Here is a 22155-nt window from a genome sequence, read left to right as displayed (position 1 = left end):
TTCTTTAATCATCTTCCCACCCTCAATTCCAGTGTTTCTATACCTCATTTTGACACCTCAGAATCTCATTCCATAGCATATAGTGTTCTTTGTCTTATTCTTGGAGAGGACCATGACATCAGGGAGGGTGATGCTATGACATTTAAGTGAGTTCCACATAAGAGTTCTAGGGATGATAAAGAACTTGACTAGGGTGAACTGGAAATTACCAAAGTGAAAAGCAGGATTAAGCTAATTATCCAAATAATTCCGATTTTAAAAATAAATTCAAATGGGGCAGCTAGTTGGTCAACCAAGAGTTAAAGTCAGGAGGATCTGAATTCAAATCTAGCCTCAGACATTTACTAACTGCTTAGCCTGAGCAATTCACTTAATATGGGGAAGAGAGAGAAAGAGAGAGAGAGAGAGAGAGAGAGAGAGAGAGAGAGAGAGAGAAATAGAGAAAGTGATAGAGACAGAGACATAGAGAAACACAGGGAGACTAGAGAGAGACAGAAAGAAAGAGAGGAAGAAAAGAAAGAGAGAGAGAGAAAGAGAGAGGGGGAGAGAAAGAAAGAAAGAAAGAAAGAAAGAAAGAAAGAAAGAAAGAAAGAAAGAAAGAGAGAGAGAAGGAGGGAAAGAGAAAGAAAGGAGAGAAGGAAGGAAGGAAGGGAGAGCGGAAAGGAGGGAGGGAGGGAAGAAAGGAAGGAAGGAAGGAAGGAAGGAAGGAAGGAAGGAAGGAAGGAAGGAAGGAAGGAAGGAAGGAAAGAAGGAAGGAAAGAAGGAAGAAAGGAAAGAAGGGAGGAAGGGAGGGAACAAGGGAGTGGGGAAGGAAGGGAGGGAGGGAGAGGGGAAGAAAAGAAAGAGAAAAGAAAAGAAAAATAAGTTCAATTAAACTATGCAGAAAATTGAGACAAATATATGCAGACATATTGATCTGGGAATCAAAAATTTGTATGAAAATCTTGATTCTGCTATTTACAGTGTGGGAGACCAGAATTTCCTTATCTATAAAATGAGGTATATAGACTAAATGATATTGAAAGTTCTTTCCAACTCTAAATCTTATGAAGTACCTAGAAATTAGTTGTTTGAATAATCTGGAAAACTGACTCCATTCTTTATTTCATTTTCTAATATTGTCTTCCCTATGAGTCAGTGGAAAATGTAAGTTTAGAATACCAAGGTCCTTCCTTCTGCCTGAAAACTGTGTCCCTTTCAAAGCCGAGTTTCAGACTCTTCACTTTCATGCACAAAGTAGGAAGAAGGAAGCATGGTGGGAAACAAAAAAATAAATCACAAGAATCCAAACTCAAATCCTGAATACATTAGGAAAGAATCTCTATCATTGCAAAATAGCTCTAATTTATGAAAAATATTGAGCTCTTCAAAATACATCATCCTAAATTCCATTAAAACACATTAAGTTCTTTTTTCTTTTATTTTATTAAAGCTTTTTAATTTTCAAAATATGCATAATTTTCAACATTCACTTTTTTTCTTTCTTAATTCTTTTTTTTTATTATAACATTTTATATACAAAACATAGGCATGGGTAATTTTTCAACACTGACCCTTGCAAAAACTTCTGTTTCAGCTTTTCCCCTCCTTCCCTCCATCCCCTCCCCTAGATGGCAGGTAGTCCCATACATGTTAAATATGTTAAAGTATGTGTTAAATACTATATATATATATATATATATATATATATATATATATATATATATACAGTTATCTTGTCACACAAGAAAGATCGGATTTAGAAAGAAGGTAAATAACCTGAGAAGAAAAAACAAAAATGCAAGCAAACAATAACAGAAAGAGTGGAAATGTTATGTTGTGGTCCATACTCATTTCCCAGTGTTCTTTCTCTGGGTGTAGCTGGTTTACATTACAGATCAACTGGAACTGATTTGGATCCTCTTGTTTCAACATTCATTCACTCTTGCAAAACTTTGTGTTCCAAATTTTTTCTCTCCCTTCCCCTTTCTGGACAGAAAATAATTCAATATATGTTAAACATCTGCAATTCTTCTATATATATTTCCACAATTATCATGGTGCACAAGAAAAACCAAATTAAAAAGGGAAAAATGAGAAACAAAACAAAATGCAGGCTAACAATAACAATAAAGTGAAAATGCTATGCTGTGATCCATACTTAGTTCCCACAGACCTCTCTCTGGGTGTAAATGGCTCTTCATGACAAGATCATTGGAACTGGCATCAGTCATCTCATCATTGAAGAGAGCCATGTCCATCAGAATTGATCATCGTATAGTCTTGTTGTTGCCATGTATCTCCTGATTCTGCTCATTTCACTTAGCATCAATTCATGTAAGTCTCTCCAGGCCTTTCTGAAATCACCCTGCTGATCATTTCTTATAGAACAATAATATTCCATAACATTCATATCTACCATAACTTATTTACATATTCTCCAATTGATGGACATCCAACCCAGTTTCCAGTTCCTTGCTACTATAAAAAGGGCTACCACAAACATTTTTGTACATGTGGGTCCCTTTCTCTCCTTTAAGATCTCTTTGGGATACAGGCCCAGTAGAGACAACTGTGCTAAGTTCTTATCCTGATTCATCATAATGATCTGGAAGTGATCCTCTGGCTACTCCAACAATCTGAAAAGTCTGATAGAGCCCATCAAATTGACAAGATCTTAGGAATAAGCTAATGATAAACTCTCTCCCTCCCTCCATCTCTCTCTGTCTCTTGTCTGTCTCTCTCTCCCTTCCTCCCTCCTTCCCTTTCTCTGTCTCTGTGTGTCTGTGTGTGTGATTCAAAGAGCAGCATAGTAACTAAAGCTAAAAGTCATCCCCTGGAGATTGGTCAATAGGTGATTTTTCTTCAACCAGCAAGGCAGACATGACCCCTGAGACATGGAGGCGAGAATATCCAAACTTAGGTATTCACACTGAAATCTGAAAGGCTTGAGTTTTAACAAAGACTTATATCCCACCCCCCAAAATAGGAGGAATACATAATTAAAAAAAAGAATAATAACAACAAAGGGATATCACAAAACTGTAAGAAATGAGGTTTAGAAGACTAAAGCCTAAAATTAACCAAGGCTTTAAAAGGGAGGGGGAGAGGGGGTTCAGAGGAAAGTAAACTTTTTTTTCTATATTTGGAACTAGAAATGAGAGTCAAAACGGTGTAGTGGATAGAGAACTGGTCTCTGCAATAAGAAGACATGTTCATGATCTAGTCCTTCTCTCCACTGAAATAAAGAAGGGATATACCTACATTTTTGAAGTGGTGTAATGTTAGCAACTAACAAATAATCAAGCAGCTTAGAGAGCAGATCACTCAATTTCTATATTTTCAATCTTAGACAAATTTCTCTATCCTCATTTTCCTCAGTTTTCATATCTGTAAAATAAACGAATTGAAATAGGTGACCAAATTGTATTTTAAAATGTTTCTGTTTCAGATCTACTTATGTGTTTATATATGGTAGCACTATTGGAACTGCTTTTAATTTTTATCTTTGAATCCCATGTTCCTAACATGGTGTCTGGTATATAGAAAGGGTTAATATGTATTTTTTTTACCTAAATAGACTCTTTAAGGCCCCTTCCACCTGTAAATCTTATTTAAATATTATGAATCTCTAAAGGTTACGAAAACATTCATTAAGTAAAATCAGGTGCAGCTCTTTTACCTGTGAGATAAATTTAATTTTTTGAATTTTAAACAATTAATCATATTAAACCCCATCAGAGTGGTATTCCAGTGCCACTGAGCAATATGAATGACTTGGTTTGTGCTGCTCCACTCAGAATCCATCAGTGGAACCCAAATTTCTCTATTCCAAAATCACATCTCTTTTTTTTTTTTTTTTTTTTTTGGTTTTTATTTAATAGCCTTTTATTTACAGGATATATGCATGGGTAACTTTACAGCATTAACAATTGCCAAACCTCTTGTTCCAATTTTTTACCTCTTACTCCCCCACCCCCTCCCCTAGATGGCAGGATGACCAGTAGATGTTAAATATATTAAAATATAAATTAGATACACAATAAGTATACATGACCAAACCGTTATTTTGCTGTACAAAAAGAATCAGACTCTGAAATATTGTACAATTAGCTTGTGAAGGAAATCAAAAATGCAGGTGTGCATAAATATAGGGATTGGGAATTCAATGTAATGGTTTTTAGTCATCTCCCAGAGTTCTTTTTCTGGGCATAGCTGGTTCAGTTCATTACTGCTCCATTGGAAATGATTTGGTTGATCTCGTTGCTGAGGATGGCCAGGTCCATCAGAACTGGTCATCATATAGTATTGTTGTTGAAGTATATAATGATCTCCTGGTCCTGCTCATTTCACTCAGCATCAGTTCGTGTAAGTCTCTCCAGGCCTTTCTGAAATCATCCTATTGGTCATTTCTTACAGAACAGTAATATTCCATAATATTCATATACCACAATTTATTCAGCCATTCTCCAACTGATGGACATCCATTCAGTTTCCAGTTTTTAGCCACTACAAAAAGGGCTGCCACAAACATTCGTGCACATACAGGTCCCTTTCCCTTCTTTATAATATCTTTGGGATATAAGCCCAGTAGTAACACTGCTGGATCAAAGGGTATGCACAGTTTGATAACTTTTTGAGCATAGTTCCAAACTACTCTCCAAAATGATTGGATCACATCTTTTGACAAAGGAAGAAAAGGAGAGAGAACAGGTGAGGAGCTGAAAAATCAGTGAAGTCTATCAGTAATTCCTGCTAATAAAATACTTTTTCACTATCCACACTGTAATTGGTTTACAGCCCTTTTTGTTTATTTATCCATAAGAGCTGCTGTTAAATGGCTTGGGAAGAGAATTGGCTAATGGCTTAGCATTGAGTCAAATGTTCATCTTTCTCCTAAGAAGGGAGAGAGGCCAGGGGAGGGGGCGGGAACATGCTCCCTGTCTCCTAGCGGAAATCCATTTTAACTATAATGGACCAGGAGATTTTATGATATCATGGAACCATAAGTTTAAGAAATGTAAAAATATATTTTCTGCTCAGCGGATTTTCTAGATTGATTCTTTGGGTATCTGACATGTAGAAAAGCTTTGCTAAGAGGGTCTGTTATCTTCCCAACTTAAAATTTGCTCTTTGGAATCCCCCTCCCCCACCTTTCACACACCTTGGTTAACTCTCCTCTCTCTAGCAGGTATTATAATATCTTAACAGTGGGAAAGGAAGAACATGCCCTTAATTGAAATGCCTTTAGCTTTTTTAACCCCTGGTGTTTGCACAACCTCTATGTGTCATGTTTCTGACTGGGAAAGAGAGCAACCTTGGAGCTGGTTTTTGCTGAGTTCCTTCTTTATGCAGAGGACCAAGCAAGAAATATTAAATGGAAGTAAATGAAGCATTTAAATGGAGGCCAATTTACAGAAATGTGTAATTAGAGGAGAAGTGCAAAGTAAATATGAAGTGTGTGTGAGAGGAAAAGAGAGAGGGAGAGGGAGACAGGCTGAGGGAGGAAGGGTGGGAGATAGGCAGGCAGGAAGAGAGGAAGGGAGGGAGGGAGAACCTGTAATCGGGTGGCTGAGTGAGTGAGTGAGCACAGGTAGGAAAATGATCTTTGTCCTTTTCAGTAGCTCTCCGCCTCCCCATAGCCTTGTCACCAAGTCAACCAGCACCAACTTAGAGCAGATTATCTCCAAGGGTCAATACATTTCAGCCAAGCTGCTGAGAAGTCTCCCAAACTACCCCTTCAATAATCAATGTGGTCACTCCCGGTCACTCTATTGATAGCATTGTGGTCTTCTACAGCTAATACCAAACAATGGCCTTATTGACTCCCTGGGAAAAAGAGATTAAAAGTGTCGGAGGGGGCAAATCTTTACCTCCTTTCACTATCTCTGCCAGGAGATTGCCACAGATGGCCTTTTTCCCTGAGGAATACATCGAAAGTTACACACGTACACACTTAAAGTGTGCCTAATTTATATGCCTTTACAGTATTTGGCCAGGTAGAAAGCTCTTTAGAACAGCCACTCTGCCACTGACTACATGGGTGACTGGGAAATATCTTTAACCCTCTGAGCCTCAATTTCTTAACTTTATAGATGCTACCAATGGAATAGGGAGTAGTGGATAGGTTGTACTATAGCAGATATTCTTAACTTTAGATCTCCAAAAGTCTGGTAAAGCCTATGATTCCATTTTAGAATAATATTTTTTAATGCCCAAAATAAAACCCATTAGATTGCAAAGGAAATAAGTTACACTGAAATAAAGATATGATTTTTTTCCCCATTCAAGTTCATGGATCCCCTGAAATCTATCCACAGATCTCAAGTTTAGAACTTTTGGATTAGATGGTCCCTAAACTGCCTTTCAGCACTAACATTCTTTCATACAGGAACACTGCAATTTTCAAGCATTTTAAGGCCTTTTCTTATGCCCTTCCCTAATCTGAAATGAAACATAATCGAGAATCCTGAGGCTTCTTAAGAGAATAGAAATTTTAAAAGACTAAGTTTCCTATGGGACTTTTAAAGCACGAAATAAAATCTGGCAGCCTCAGAATACAAAGTGTCTACTTAATATCTAATCCATTTAGAACAAATATTTCTATGAATTGGTTTGTACAGAATGAACATATGCCATTCAGGAGCACCCAACAAAATTTCCTTCCCTCTCTTTAAGTTTACATTACAGAGGTATTGTTGTAATACTTCATCGGTCAGCCAACAAATATTCAATAAGCCTACTAAATCTCAGGCACTAAACTAAGCCTTGTAAATACAAAGAAACTTAGAAACTTGGAAAAAGCTCAATACATAAGCTTCCAGAAAATGTGTTTGGGAAGCTTGGGGGCGGGGGGAGAAGGGGGTTACACTCTACTTTTCCTTCTATATAGTTGTAGGATTCAACTATCGAGGAACAATTACTCTGGGATGACGCCGCAGATTTCTCTTTCCCTATTAAGCAGTTGTACATTTCAAGATATGTTCCACAAAAGGGTACGGACAATAAATAATAACCTCAAAGGGTTCTATGCATTCATTAACTCTGAGACTGTGTAAATTTTTTTTGGGGGGGAGCACTTTCTCTCAGATTGGGAAAACGAGTAATTTTATTATTTTAAGTATGTGCAGACATTTCAGTCTTTGTGACCAGTTGTCATATTTTGGATCTTTTTACGAACTTGCATGCAAAATTGCCTAAGAAGTGCTAACAAAAGTTGTAGTTACTCATTGAGTCAATACGTAAAAGTTTACCCATTGCCTGCTCACCGGTTGGGTTCAAAGAAGTTGAGTTTTAACCGGTGTTTTGTGTTATTTTGTTTTTCATCAGTGGTCCTCTGATGGAAACCGAAATTTAAGCTGACCAAAAGACAACTCAGATCCCCAAAAGGAAAAATGACTTTTCCACAAACACAACATGTCTGAAACTGATATTTTGCACGCCAAAGAGATCTCAACGAGCATCGAATTCAAAAAGGGGTACTCTTCTCATTCACTAAAACTATCTGGGGTCATTGCCTATTTCAGTAATTGGAAACGAGGACTTTTATTGAAAGGTGTTCATATTGTTTACATGGAGTTTAATAAAAGCTCAAATCATTATATGACTTTGCGCGAAACGTTTTCTTCATCCTATGGAAGATGATGTGAATATTGATGTTCCGTCTTACAAGTGAAAAAACTGGGGTTCAGAGAGGGTCAATGACTTGTAAGTAAGTTTCGAAGCTGGTTCTAGAATCGATCTCTGACGGACTCTTTCAGTCACGCCACAACATTCCACGCCAAGCTGTTTCTAGGAGTATGTGAATGCGCACGTACAAGCAATGCGGTTTGTTTGTTTGATCTGTCCCTTGCATGGACAAGAGTACTGGGTGAAAAAAAGAGGCAACCTGAGGACGTACAGATAAGGCACCTATAATGAAGAAGTTTGGGCGACAGATTGAGTGGGAGGAAGGTGGAAAACGAAACAAACTCGAGGAAGCTGGAGTTTTCAGTTACCTGGAATATCCTTTTTAAGGGAGTTGACTGGTCCAATGAGGACCCTAGGCGGGGCCACGTGGGTTGCTGCGGAGCCTATGGAACCGACGCGCTGAGCATTGAGCCTCGGTCACCTCTCTGGGTTCTGGTGAAAACCTCACGAAGCTGTCAAAGTGAGCTGGGCAAGTGCGAGGAGCCGAAGGGTTTTGGGCGGGGGGGGGGGGTAGCTAAGTGACATAGGGGAACTGCGGGACTAATACTCGACGTAGAACTCCCTTGCATCGCTTGGTCCCTTTCCAGTCATGAATGCCGAGGAGCAGTACTACGCTGCCACCCAGCTCTACAAAGAATCGTGCGTGTTTCAGAGGTGCCAGGTGCAGGATTACAGCCCCAGCCCCCCGGCGTGTCTTTACATGGGGCGTCAGCAGCCGCAACCCCCTTACCCAGGGACCCTAAGCGCCCTGGAGCAGGGCAGCCCTCCGGATATTTCCCCTTATGAAGTGCCCCCGATCACAGAGGACCCAGGGGTCTCCCATCTCCATCTCCACCATCCCTCTCAGCTTCCTCACCCGCACCAGCAAACTATCCCCTTCGCAGATGGGACTGAGTCCGCGACTCTGGAGGAGCCCAGCAGAATTCAACTGCCTTTCCCATGGATGAAATCGACCAAGTCTCATGCATGGAAAGGGCAATGGACCGGTAAGCTTAGTTGTTTTTGTTTGTTTCACGTTCTCCTTCCTGTCCACCTTACTTGATTCTTTTCCATCAGGCTTTAGTTCAACCATTTCATAACCCCGTCAGTTTGCATTTAGTCTACACCTCCATCGCCTCCTTCTAGCACGACATCCCCTCTGGGTCTTGGCAAAAACGATATGAGGCCTTTGCGCATTTCCTGTTTAAAGGGGGGGAAAAGATTTTGAATCTCAGTAGATCCTAAACAAAAACAAAACATCCACCTAGCCCACCCCCATTCATAGTCTGATCTCCCCATTTACTGTCAGACATTTTTCTCCAGATAGCAAGCTCTTAATGGACTTAGAGGTCAGCGTGATTCCCTTACGTGCCTGCCCATATCTGGAGAAAAGAGGCCCAAAGCCGCAGGCCAGGTGCTGTGCAAGAATGCAGGGCCCTACCAGGTAGTGGCCCTCACAGCCCTAATCAAACAACAGTAGCAGACAATAACACAGATTGGTGATAACTAAGTTAATGCTGAGATGCACAGTGGTAATTAATAACACACTCACCTATTGATTGTAGGTGACACGTCAGGCCTTACACCATGTTGCCTACTTTAGCATTTTCTGGTTAAGACTACTTTACTAGGGGAGGGAGAATTTTACCCATGACTAATGGTTATTCCAGAGTTCGGACCAGGAAAAGAAAAACAGCATTCAAGGATGAAAAAGAAAGCTGGAAGGGGGTCCAGAGTCAGGGAAAAGAAACAGGAACTGGGCACTGTGTTCTCCCTGCATTTTGTCCTATTCCAGAAAAGTCAGAGAATGGTACTGGAAGCAGCTTGGAAGATCTGGGAGCTTTTTTTTTTTTTTTTCTGATCCTAAAATTAATAAAGCCTTACCATACTTGTTTCTCAATAGATAATTTGAGAGTGTCATTGAGATAGACTAGGGAGGTTCAATCACGGGGGGAAAGGTGTCAAGAAGCCTGTGCTCACCCCTTTGCAAGGCTTCCGGGACAACAAAATTGGTGCCAGGGTCAAGATCTCCCTCGCTGAAAATTAAGAAGGAAGCAGTGGTGGGGTGGCAAGTAACCTAGCTATTCCCCCAGAGCGACTAGGCTTCTGGGCAGGGCTGTATGAGCCCCGGGTCATTCTGTCCCTCACTCTTGCCCACTCCACCCCTCCCCCGTCCCCTGAGAAGCCCAGGTTGAGAGTTCAGCTGCCGCACAGCCAGTCTCTGTCTCAGTAGCTGCACAATGTTATCGCATCTGGACTGGTGCACTTCTGGTCACACCTGCACTGCAAATATTTCATTAATCCTTTCTTTCAAATAGACAGTTCAGAGAAGGGGGGACAGTCTCTCTACTGAGCTCATAGAGAAATCACTGGCTCCTTTCATCCAGGCTTGGCATGGTGGCCTGGCCTGAGAGAGGGAAGGCTAAGTGGGAAAAATAGGATTTCAATAGAAGCGGGATACTGGCATTTGGGATGCCACATATTTAGGGACTTTTTCTTTTATTTTTCCTACAGGGCCTGGAGAAAGAGTCAAAGAAATGCAGCTAGGATTAGCCTAAAATGAAATGAAGATTTAGGGTTTTATTGTCATTTCTTCTAGTGGGAATGTTCTAAGAAAAGTTATCCCAGTTTCTTGAAAGTGATGTACAGAGTTCTCCTACTTCGCAGAAAGACTTCAGACCTCAGAATTCAATGGGTTGGAAGATGGGAAGTTTTTCTTAGGAATGAGAGGAGGCTGTGAATTCCAAGCCCTCCCCTCTAATTATGGACATGTAAATCCTCAGAGTCACCTTCCCTTCAGACCCACTCTGCACTTCCATCCCATTCCCCCAATCTTGCTCCTTTCCAATATGTACTCGGGGGGGGGGGGGCGGGAGGGGAGGTGTGTGTGAAGATGTTCAGAAACTTAAAACCATGGGACCCTGCCTTGTTACTGTCCTGGAATAAGTATTCCTCCCATGAAGGGAAACAGTAGGGTAAAGATGATTTTGAAGTGAAGTTTGGAATCAGGGGCAAGGGCAAAGTCAAAGTAAAAAAAAAAAAACAAAAAAAACAAGTCTCTCAGATGGAGGACAATTTCTCCTGCACCATGGGAGACACTAAAAAGGAATGAAGGAGCAAAAGGAAACCATTGGGAGAATAGGGATAAATCTTTTGATCAGAGATGGATCCAGTCCTTCCATCTGAGTTCCCTCTCTAACCGTATTTCCTGCCAGTGATCTTGACACAAAATCTGACTCAAGATAAAATAAATCAGTAAATTTCCACTGGAAGGGATGAACCAGAGTCACAGGAAGAATAGACCACCATGTAGGAACTCTCCCTCCCCGCCTCTTTTTCTCTCTTTCTCTCCTCCCCCCTTTCTCTCTCAAGTTACATGCAGGGAGTTGATCTTAGGCCTTATCCTCTTGGAATGTCATAAGAACAAGAAATCTATGAGCTTAGAAAATGGCTAGAGTGTGATGGAAGTGGATGGTGCGAAGAAACAGAAGGTAATTAAAGGATAGTGGTCAAAAATTGTCTCCTGGCTTCTAGGCAGTAATGGACTCCAACCTACCTCTATTATATTGTAATATTAAAGTTTCATAGAGCTAAAAAATTTAGAGGTCAGTCATGTTCACCATTCCAAATGGCCATGACAAGGAGAAATTATTGACAATAATTAGTCATGCTACATTACAGAACCTATATTGCTTACTGATGTCCCCTAGGATCCCTTCCTATAGCATCTCCTGAGCTCTGGGTTCCCTGTAACAAAGTAGGAGAATAGAAATTTTGTTTGCTGCTTTTGAATTTGTGTAAACAGAGAATATTAATAACCCAAAGTGAGAGCTGGACAGTCGGAGTAACTTGCAGAGAGCCTTTAAAACACTTTGACTGCCATTTTGTGGCAGTGCAGTTCAGAAACCTGCTGGAGCCATCAAGTTAAGGGTGAAGTGGATCACAGAAATACTGAAGCTCATAAAAGCTCAGTATTTCTGCATTGGATGTCATTTTGGAGGAGGGGGTGGTGCTCACACACAGACTAACAGGCCTTCTCTTATAGATAGTCTTGGAAAGGATCATGGCATCTCCAGATTCTAGTAACAATGAAATGTGAATTTGATTTGAATTATGTCTTCCACTAAGGAGGTGGGGAGTTTTTGGGGGGAAGGAGTAGTGTGAGAGGGAGAGTAGAGGGGAGGTATAGTTTTACTTCTTCCCTGGGCCTGAGTCTTCTTCCAAGTTGTGAGACTTGGAAATCAAAGCCCATTAAAAGCAAGGCACCTTCCCTTTGCCAGGTTCCTGCAGTTTTTTTGTTTTTGTGTGTGTGTTTGGTCTTCCTTCTGGATGTAAGATGGGGAAATTGTTATTCAGTTTTTCTTTAGATTTTTTTTTACACTTTCTATTCCCTCTTAAGCTTGACAGTTTAATCAGTTTTTCTTATTAGTAAAACTAAACTGACTCCCTCTCTTTCAATACTAGTTCCCTCCTACTTCAGTTCAAAGGAAAAAACTATGGAAGTAATGGAAGTAAGCCAAATCCCCACGGAGTAAGACCCATTTCCCCTCTTGAACCTTTTAATGGAGAATTTCGCCCTCATGCTAAAAGAATAGTTTGTTAATTAATTCGATAGAGTAAGAAAAATCCCACCTGAGCTACTGAGACACCATTCCCCTAAATTACATTAGATATAGCTTTCGCCCTAATCCGGTGACCACTTGTGGGAACGCTGACGTTTGATAGAAGTTAGACAGCAGTCCTTTCAGCTTCCTCGTTCAGCCCATCCCTCCAGACCTCAGAGGAACCAGGAAAGAGATGAGGCCTGGCTCTCAAAGTCTAGACTTTCTCCGTGTCGGTTTCCCAGTCCCGGCTCAAGAGAGTTGAATTTGGTTGGGTTTGGAAGCTGTTATTATATAGGACGCCATCCATTGCTGCACAATTCTACGGCATGTAAATGAGCCTAACCCTAGAACTTCGAGTGTAGTCAATCACTTGGTTGGACTGGAAACTAATGAAAACCGAGTAGATAGATGGATGAATGTATGAACCTAGTAATCCCAAAAGATAGAGTGGGTTCATGGGTAGAAAATCTATCTCCAAAATCAGAAAGCCTAGGGTTCAAATCCGATCTGACGCTCTCTGCCAGTGTGAGACTGAGGGAATAAATCATTTAAATTCTCAATGCCTCCAGGCAGCCATCTCTTTTCGGGATTATAAATGGAAAGTTTCAAGTCTGCATTCCCTCACCGGGAACTCTTTAAGTCAATAAAATCACATTGTCAAAAAAAAAAAATTATATATATATATATATATATATATATATATATAAACGAATTTAATATTGACAGGAATAACCTCTTTTTCCTCCTATATAAAATAGGATTAGAAATGTCTGTAGTACCAGGGATTTTGCGAAGTTGGAGCCAGTTACATAGTATGGAAAGTTCTTTGCAAATTTAAATGTTATACATAGTAACTTAGTAGTAGCTTTAATTAGCGGTAGTTGTATGGGAAAGTGCAATAACGAAAACCACCACATAACCAGATCTGTGTTGATAGTGTGGGTCAGCTGTAAGGGCTAAAAGAGAATGTCACTAACGTGAGTCCGTCCGGTCTCTGACAGGCGGCTCCTACGTGGTAGAGCCTGAGGAGAACAAGCGCACGCGGACTGCCTATACGAGGGCGCAGCTGCTAGAGCTGGAGAAGGAATTCCTCTTTAACAAGTACATCTCTCGCCCGCGCCGAGTAGAACTGGCCGTCATGCTGAACTTGACCGAACGGCACATCAAGATCTGGTTCCAGAACCGCCGGATGAAGTGGAAAAAAGAAGAGGATAAGAAGCGAGGTGGGGTGACAGGGGCAGGAGCAGGGGCTGGCGGCAAGGAGCCGGAGCAGGACTGCGTAGTGTCCTCTGGGGAGGGGGCCAAAGAGGAGCTACTACAACAACCTCTGGGGGTGACCGGGCAGTCCGCTTCCCCTGCTACTGCCTCAGCCCGGGAGGGGAGAATGCCTCCCAGCCTTAGCATCTCTCCCCAGCCCCAGCCCCAGTGCCCGAACGCCCAGGCCGCACGGCCGCAGGAATCTCGGTGAAAGTTTGGGCGCACTTCAAAACCCTCTAGGAAGGAGGAGATCAGGACTAGCGAGCTCCGGATGTCTACTTGTTGTGGGGCAGGAGTCAGGAAATAGTGCCACCCCCTACCCTCCACTGCGGAACTCAGCCACTGTCTGAGTTGAAAGGAGAGAGACCGCGCAGCCTTGTGTTCGCAAACTTTTGCGCACAAACATCCGGAGAGAGAGAAAAAGAAACTGAATTTTTTTTTTAATTTAAAATTTTTAGATTCTTTTTCTGAAACTGCCTTGAAGTGATTGGAGCAATATGGTTTTGCTTTGAGTCACAAGCCTGGCAGATGCCTCTGAAACTTCTTAACAGGCTTCCCGGAGCCAAGCTCCAGAGAGTCTGCTAGGACCTTATCCTTAAGAGCAGACTCTTCGAAATAAAAGTAAATTAAATTAAACTGTGATCTGCCACATTTATGGGCCGATGTTTGCTACTGCCCACGCAGAGGGCTGCAGGAAGGGGAGGTGAGGGAATCGGGAAATCTACATGTCCCTAATAGCTATATTATTCATCTTAAAACCTTTGCTGTCCAAAATATGATTGCTTAGACATAGAATGAACCTTTTTCATAGATGATTGTTTTTAGTTTAGCACCAGTGGAAAACTGTGGCCGACGTGGTTTTTAACGCAATTGGTGTATCAGGTTATAGAAAAAGTGTTGCATTTGAAGTTTAAAAAACAAACTCATTTGAGCAATCTCAAAAATTGTCATCCAATTATTATCCCTTTTCCTGAAGATGAAGAAATTACGGAATATGAGGGAGAAAGTGTTGTAAAAGGAGGGGAGGTGGACGGACAGAAGATTCTTCTGTATCTGTTCTTCATTCTCTCTTGTCTCCTGCTCTCAAACACAGAGCACACCAGCAGAGGAAAAGACAGGAGTGGGCAACTGGGAGGCTCCTAAGCAAACACCCCTTGAACAAGATTAAGTTGAATCTTTATCTTTAATGATTTCTAGTTATACCCCAAAGCAGAGCATTGGAGGAATCCCTGGTGAAGATAAACCTGGATTTTTCTTGAGTTCATGAAAAATTTTAAGTGTGTCACTAAGGAGGGCTGTGGATATCTGCTAGAGATGGAAGCCCGGTATTTGCATTGATAGACATACATACACATATATAATGTTTATATACACATATATATATAGTGTGTATACACACACACACACACACACACACACACATATATATATATATATATATATATCAAGTTTCAGCATCTTTATGCTATCTTGCTGTGGATTAGGGGGAAGAGAAGAACAGATCTGTGTTATATTTTCATAGAGAACTCCAGTCACCAAACTCCCTCAATCACCTCAGATCAATATCTGCTCAGCTGGTAAGAATCTTAGTATCAAGGAAAGGTTAAAGTTATCAAGAGTCATCCAGCTAAGAATCAGAATCTAGACTTGAATCCAGCTCTTTCTGCCTCCTAGTCCAGATCTCTTATCAGCTATGTCATTCTGCCTCTTTTTTTTTTAAAAAAGAAATAATTTAGTAGTACTTTATGAAAGGCTCTGTTGATTTGAGGTGCATTCTGTGGTGCCAGATACACAAGACATCAGGTAATGTTTCTGAAAAACATTCAATAAGACATTTTTAAGGTAGTAATGAAAGTCTGCTCCCCTCTCATCTTTAAAGATATTTAGCTTATCAAAGCAGTCTTAAAGAGCAGTTTAATTTTGTTAGGGAAAAAAAAAATAAAGTCAAATTTCCATACTAAGAGATGGAGCATTAGCAGCTATTTTTTAAATTAAATTTTATAATAGGTACTTTTTTGTGAGGATTAATTATAGATTACTTGGGCTAAACTGGTCCCATACACTCCTGGAATACTGAATAATCAGGGTAAAGATAGGAGAGGAGGGGATAGGAAAATAAAGGAATATAATTGGTATGAAATTTAACATTGCCTGTTGGCTAAACCACAAGATAAATAATCCATGGATGAATAGTGAAGAGGTAAGTATATAATGACACAATGAAGCCTTCTAGAAATTGAAACCCACTTTTGTAGAGAATTGTCTTCCCATTTGATAGACCAGCCTCCAAGATGAACCGGCCCACTAAGGCTATCTTTAAACAGTAAAAACAAAGAAAAAGTTCCCATACTCTCTTCAAGGCCCTCCCCTCCAAAAAAAAATATTCTGAAAGTCTCCAGATTTCAAGAATAATCTAAATCTCCGCTCTGGTTGCTAACAGATTTGGATTAGAATGCACTTGAAGATTTCTAGGACCCTCTCTCTTTATCTTGTCCCTTATCTCTAGAAGAGTAGCATCGGAGCTCAAAGATACAGAGCTGAAAAAGATCTCAGCGATTATTTAGTCGAACTCCCTAATTTTATGTAATGTGGAAACTGAAGCCCAGTGAGGTCAAGTGAATGGTACAAGGTCACACTGGCAGCAACATGGGTGAAATTTAAACCCAGATCCTTTCTCTTTGCACCCTTTCAGGATCCCTCTTTGGATTATAGATTGCAGACCTAGGGCTAATAGTCAGACTAAAACAGTTGTGTATCCCCCGCCCCAGGGCCCTGGTTATCTGCCTACGGGGTAAGAGAGAGAGCGCACCAAGAACAAAGGGAATTCACAGCTAGTAAGAGCAGTGATAGAAAATTGACTTCAGGACCCCGAAGTCTCCTCCTCTGCCTTTCTTCGGTGCTTTCATTTAGACGGCGAATAATCTGCGACTCTGGGGTGCTGGGATCACAGCCCTTTAGTCGGACAGATCCTGAGACCAAAGTTTTAAATTATCCGTATTTTAGCCCTTCAGAAGTGGCCCTCTACCATAGTCTCGAGTTCCTCCCCATCTCTTCCTTTTCCCAAGTAGCGGGTGGACGCAGCCAGCACCTGAACTGGTAACTGAGGGATTCCAGCTGGCCCCCAGGACTCGGACGGAGATGCTCCAGTTAAATCTTCCTCTTCAGCTTCCCCGGGTTAATCCCGATAACCTGAGACGGTTCTTTCCCCTAGATGTTAAGTAGGCTGTTGCGCTGGAAAGAAGGGAAAAAGGAGGTGAGGATGCAGAAGAAAATTTTCCAGTTTCCACCATTTCTCAGCTCTGGTTTAGGGACGTCCGAGAACCGCAAAATCCTTGCGAGTCACGAGACAGCCACAGAGTCTAGATCCAGAGCATTCCGGTAGAACTCTAATTCCTTCGCTCAGCACTGAATAGAGGAACCGGACTAGGAGAACTCCCCACGGAAGAACTAAAGCGCGCTCGAGGGAGAAATGACAGTGAGTGGGAAGATAGAATGCAGAGACCACGATAGCTAGGTCAGCACAACTTTCCTTCCTAAAGCGTCTAAAAAGAATTTTGAGTCTTGTCGTCTCGATAATGTCCCAAGGACCTCCCCAGATTCCTTTTTATAAAAAAGGAAAAGGACTTCTGACTGTTGCTGTGGAACCCCGAAGTCAGCCTTTCCTGAGAGCTCCAAGCCCGACTGTGGGAATTAAAGGAGAGGAGGGAGGAGAGGGGGCAGAGACTGAAGAGCAAGAAAACACCTAAGCACCTAAATCAATGACCATGTTAAGGAATGGAAATGGGATGGGGAAAAATTTACTCCAACTGTTGACTCTTCTCGGACCCAAAACGAATCCGGCTTCCCCCCCCCCCCCCCCCCCCCCCCCCCCCCCCCCGCCCCGAGGTTGGAGAAAGCCTTTCTGATAACCCATGTCAATGTATCAAAGGCAAGGTGATTTCGCTTTTGCCCTAAAACCCTTCAGGGAAGCAGACAGGAACTTGGCCTTTGCTAAAGGTATCAAATACAAAATACAATTACCAGCAGCTGAGTGACTTGTGTCAGAAGCGAGTTAGAATTTTTAGCTCTTTTCTCGCGCTGAACGCAATCATCCTGGATTCCTCCTGCGAGTGTTTTAGGACTATAGAAAGGAGGCTAGTGTCGAGAGAGATCAAATTTCCGGATTGGGGGCTGACATTTAATTCTGGGGGAACAAGGACCCAAATCTCTGGGTTTGTGCTCAAACATCCAAGGTTGCTAGCTCCAGGCCTTTGAAAAGAGTAATTTCACCCTTCGTTGAGAACTGGGGACTGTCCTACTTTCGAGCCTGATTTCAGGATTTGAAAAAAAACAACAACAAACAAACAAAAAGGAAAAGAAACAATGAGGGTCCGGGTCACCTCTCTCTCTCTCTCATCCATCAGATCGCCGGCAGGAAAATACACAGAAGATTTCTTGTGATAGAATACAAATAGCTTTGAGTTTAGAATCAAAATTTCGAGTTGTGCATCCTTGACTAGTCAGCCTCTCCGAATCTATTTTCTCAACCGCAAAATGAGACTAATAATAACTTCCACAGCCTATCTCACAGGATTGTTGTGAGGCATAAATAAAATGATCTATTTTAAATTCTTAATAAATAAGTTGAAGTACAAGACCTTGTTACTTCCATTCAAATTCTAATTGTTCCATTTCTTCATACATCTAAATAAGGAAGTCATTTCTCTCTCTTTCTCTCTGTCTTTCTCTCTCCATGCTATATATCTATATCTATATCTATATCTATATCTATCTATATATGTGTGTGTGTGTGTGTATAACAGCCCCTGTGTGTATTAACAACTAATCTCAAACATGAATTGGAGGCCAACTCATTATCTCCTAATTGCATATATTTTTCACTTCCCTCGTCCATTATTGTCCTGATACCTCTAACTAGTCGTGTAGAGAACACACCACTAAAATAGTCCTGTTAATTAAACTAATAATAATCATAATAATAATAGCCGGACCTTATATTCTACATAAATGTTAGAATTCTTTCTTTTCTCAGTCCGAGGACGGTCCACAAGCCACTTTCGGTCAGGAGCGCAATTGGGTAAGGAAATTGTTCCTTAAAACAAAACCAATCCCCCCCCCCCAAAAAAAAAAAAAAAGTCTGTGGATTTTTTCCGAAGTTGATTGTGAGCTTCGAAAGAAAGTCGAAAAAGAAGTCGCTGACCCCAAGGATCTTTCAGTAGAGATCTGTTTTGGTAAATTGGAATCCCTTTCTCTAGCGATCTTGCTTCAGTTCCATTATGCAGGAAATGAGGGAGTTGGAGGTGATATAACCTGAAATCATTTCTAGTTCTTCATCTACTTACGGTCCTATGTTTCGGTTTGCCTTATTTCCAACAGGGCATTCCTCGGGTTATTGTTTCCGACTTATTTATTTATTTATTTGTTTGTTTGTTTGTTTGTCCGCACGGACCCAGGACATTCTCTCAGGATCCCTATTGCCTTCTGTCTGCTTTTGCAAATAAAGAAAACCTAGAAGAAGAAAAAAATTCTATTCACTCAAAAAAAAAAAAAAAAGGTACCTAAATAAAACTGTCTCCTCAGCCCACCTCACTCCCCACCTCCTTCGAGAATATGAGCTTCAGAAGATTAGAGATTTGAGGGGAAATGTAATGGTTGCTCCTTAATTTTCTATTTTCTTCATTGAAAATGTGAGCTTGGTCAAGCATAGGCAAACTGGCCCCTGTGAGTGGTAAGGCTTTAGTGTTCTTTATACATCACCTAAACCCCCGCGTTCATTGAACAGGATCATAAACCAGTTCTCACCTTCATTCAAAATCCTATGAGGGAAATCTCGAACTCCGCCCCTGCCCCCTATTTCCTGTTATTATTGATCCCAAGGGAGGAAAAAGAATCCAAAGGATTTTCCAGAAATTCCCCGACGGTGCTGAGTCTTATTAGGTAAGACAATAAAGAGCAGGTATCCCCGCGTCTCTTACTTGTCAGTTCAGTGCAGACTGGATTGTGAGGGAACACATCCAGGTTCTAAGTTTAACTTCTTTTTTTCTTTTTCCTCCTGCTTCCCTGAAAATCCTCAGAGAGTGATAGATGAAGTGGGACTGAAGGCATTTAGGGTGGAAATGTTACCGTAGCCACGGGATTGGGATTTAGAGGGAAAAGGCGGGGGGGGGGGGGGGGGGGGGGGGGGGGGGGGGGGGGGGGGGGGGGGGGGGGGGGGGGGGGGGGGGGGGGGGGGGGGGGGGGGGGGGGGGGGGGGGGGGGGGGGGGGGGGGGGGGGGAGGAGAGAGAGAGAGAGAGAGAGAGAGAGAGAGAGAGAGAGAGAGAGAGAGAGAGAGAGAGAATCTTCTGTTTTATCACTCCCGGCTCACGCTTCCAGAAATCTAGCGCAGCAGCCAATGATCCATTTTAGGATTTTAGTATGCTAAAGGCAGATGTGGTCGGCCAGTATCAGAACTTCTTCTTCCAGGAACTACATTCCTCAACGTTTCCAACAGCATAGTGTTAAGTTCTTACTATTGGAAGGCATTTTAGGCTGATTTTATATTTGAGGCTTGGTATTTTGAGGTTTACTATTTTCCCTTTCTTATAGATAACTGATTTCGGTGCAAGTGGTGTCAAATTAAGCACCAGGTGACTGGTATCCAGTATTCGCTTTCTTAGATATTTTAAAAGATGAATTGCTGTCTTTTTAAAATTTCACATCTTTCATTTCTTTTCACCCTTCCCCAAACTTTGCCTTGTAATATAGAATAGTTAAGCAAAATTAGCACAACCACCTGGTCTGGCAATGTATCTATACAGCATTGCATATTAATAGTACCACATTTCTCGATTCAAAAGGAAGGGTTTCATCATCTGTTATGGTTATTTTAATTAGAGATAGGTTACCATTCAGTGGTGTTCTATATTATTTCATACACAATATGTATTATTATAACCCTTTATTCTGAATCAATTTATTCAGGTATTTCCTCCCCCTTCCCTCCTCCCCCGCCCTTCTCTTAGCCGGCATTTCTTTCATAGTATTAACTAGTACTAATAGTATTCTATTATGGTCATTCTCCAATCTATTGGCATATGTTTTGTATCCAGTACTTTGCACACTTACACACACACACACACACACACACAACTTCTGTGGATATTCAGATGCATATGGGACCTTTCTTTCTGCCTTTGACCTCTGTAGAGTAAGAGAGCATCTATAATTTTTTAATTGGTCTAATTATTCCTAGTCTGGTTCTTTTTCCAATGCTAAAAGCATTCTAAACAAGTACTGGCATCTAATATCTGTGTCTTCAGAATAGAAACTGGATATTTGATTATTCCATAAATGCATTAAATAGCTAATCCCGACCATTCAATGTTCCAAATTCTCCACCCTCTTTCACCAGAAACTCCCTAGGATTTCCTCTCTAATCAAAGCCATAAATATACACTTGGGACTAGTCTACCAAGTTTGAAGTCCACCCTTGCCACTTAGTAATGTGGCTGTGAATAAAATACTTAATTTATCTGAATTTCAGTTTCTTCTTTTGTAAAACAGGTTTAATAGATTTTTTGTAAAATAGGCTTAATTGTGCCTCCTATTATTTTGAGGAATAAATAAATTAGTCTCTATGAAAGCATAAAGGATTACATAAATGCTACATATTATTTTATGGTTTATTTCTGAAGTGTCTTTTTCCCTTGACAGGAATACTATTTATCAATAAGCATTTTGAGCAGTATTATGAATTTCTTCTCATTTGTTCTGGTTTGGACTCTGGACACTTACTAGTTTCCTGGTCTTTCACAGAACCTTGATTACTTCTCTGTACAATGATGCTAATGATACTTGGGTGATAATTCCAGGATTATTGTTAAGAAAATGACTTTATAAACTTCAAAGTTCTATTGAAATATTAGCTCTCATTGTTTCACTTTAACATACCTCTTAAGTTTGACATGATAGTGGGGAAAGATTAAGGACTGTCTAGGCACAACCTGAACTGGGCAACTGAGAACAGGAAAGGGACATTTCACTATAGATTTCAATGATGTAGCTCTTGAATCACTGAGCTGTTGCTACAAGAAAACCTCAACAATAAACTAGTCAGTCAGCTCATTTGTTATCAAAATCTTCTGAGCAAAGGCACTGAATAAAAAAAAAAGGTAGGTGAGACTTTAAAATAGCCTCAATTATTGCAAATAACCATGAATGCAAACCAAAGGACAGTCACAATGTGTTTGAGACACATAAAGATTGGATTGTATCTCCAAAATTTGAGCCATATCTATATACACCTGTAATGTCATCTTTCAATACTAAATGATGTAAGTTTGTATTACATGTAAGTATATGAAGTGTGATTATTTCTTTAAAATGTCATTATCAGGTTTTTTCTTTTTCTGCATTCAGAGTTTTCCAAAAACTTCTTCCCCTTCTACCTTTAGAAATAAGAAGTCAAGATTTTTTAAAAAGCATTATAAATTTATAATAAAAAATCTCATTCGAAACTCTATTATTTACCACTTGTTTGATCTCAGAGGGAGTTAATTCATCAGAAGCTCAGATTCCTCATCCATAAAATAGAGGCAGTTATACTTGTACTCCTCACAGAAATTTATTAATAAGGAGAAAAACAAAATAATATATGTAAAACACTTT

At 40.8% G+C, this 22155-nt stretch overlaps 1 protein-coding gene across 1 annotated transcript; it reads left to right on the top strand.

Moving 5' to 3' along the window:
* The first annotated feature begins 7982 nt into the window (after nt 1–7982).
* PDX1 (pancreatic and duodenal homeobox 1) lies at nt 7983–14122 on the top strand. The gene is made up of 2 exons (XM_003764484.2): nt 7983–8654; nt 13253–14122. Exons 1-2 carry the CDS (start codon nt 8258–8260, stop codon nt 13717–13719), a joined length of 864 nt encoding a protein of 287 aa, XP_003764532.1. The 5' UTR covers nt 7983–8257; the 3' UTR covers nt 13720–14122.
* The last annotated feature ends 8033 nt before the right edge of the window (nt 14123–22155 follow it).

The sequence above is a fragment of the Sarcophilus harrisii genome, chromosome 3, assembly GCF_902635505.1.
Source record: "Sarcophilus harrisii chromosome 3, mSarHar1.11, whole genome shotgun sequence".
Taxonomy (NCBI): Eukaryota; Metazoa; Chordata; class Mammalia; order Dasyuromorphia; family Dasyuridae; genus Sarcophilus; species Sarcophilus harrisii.
This window is presented reverse-complemented; position numbering and strand designations above follow the sequence as displayed.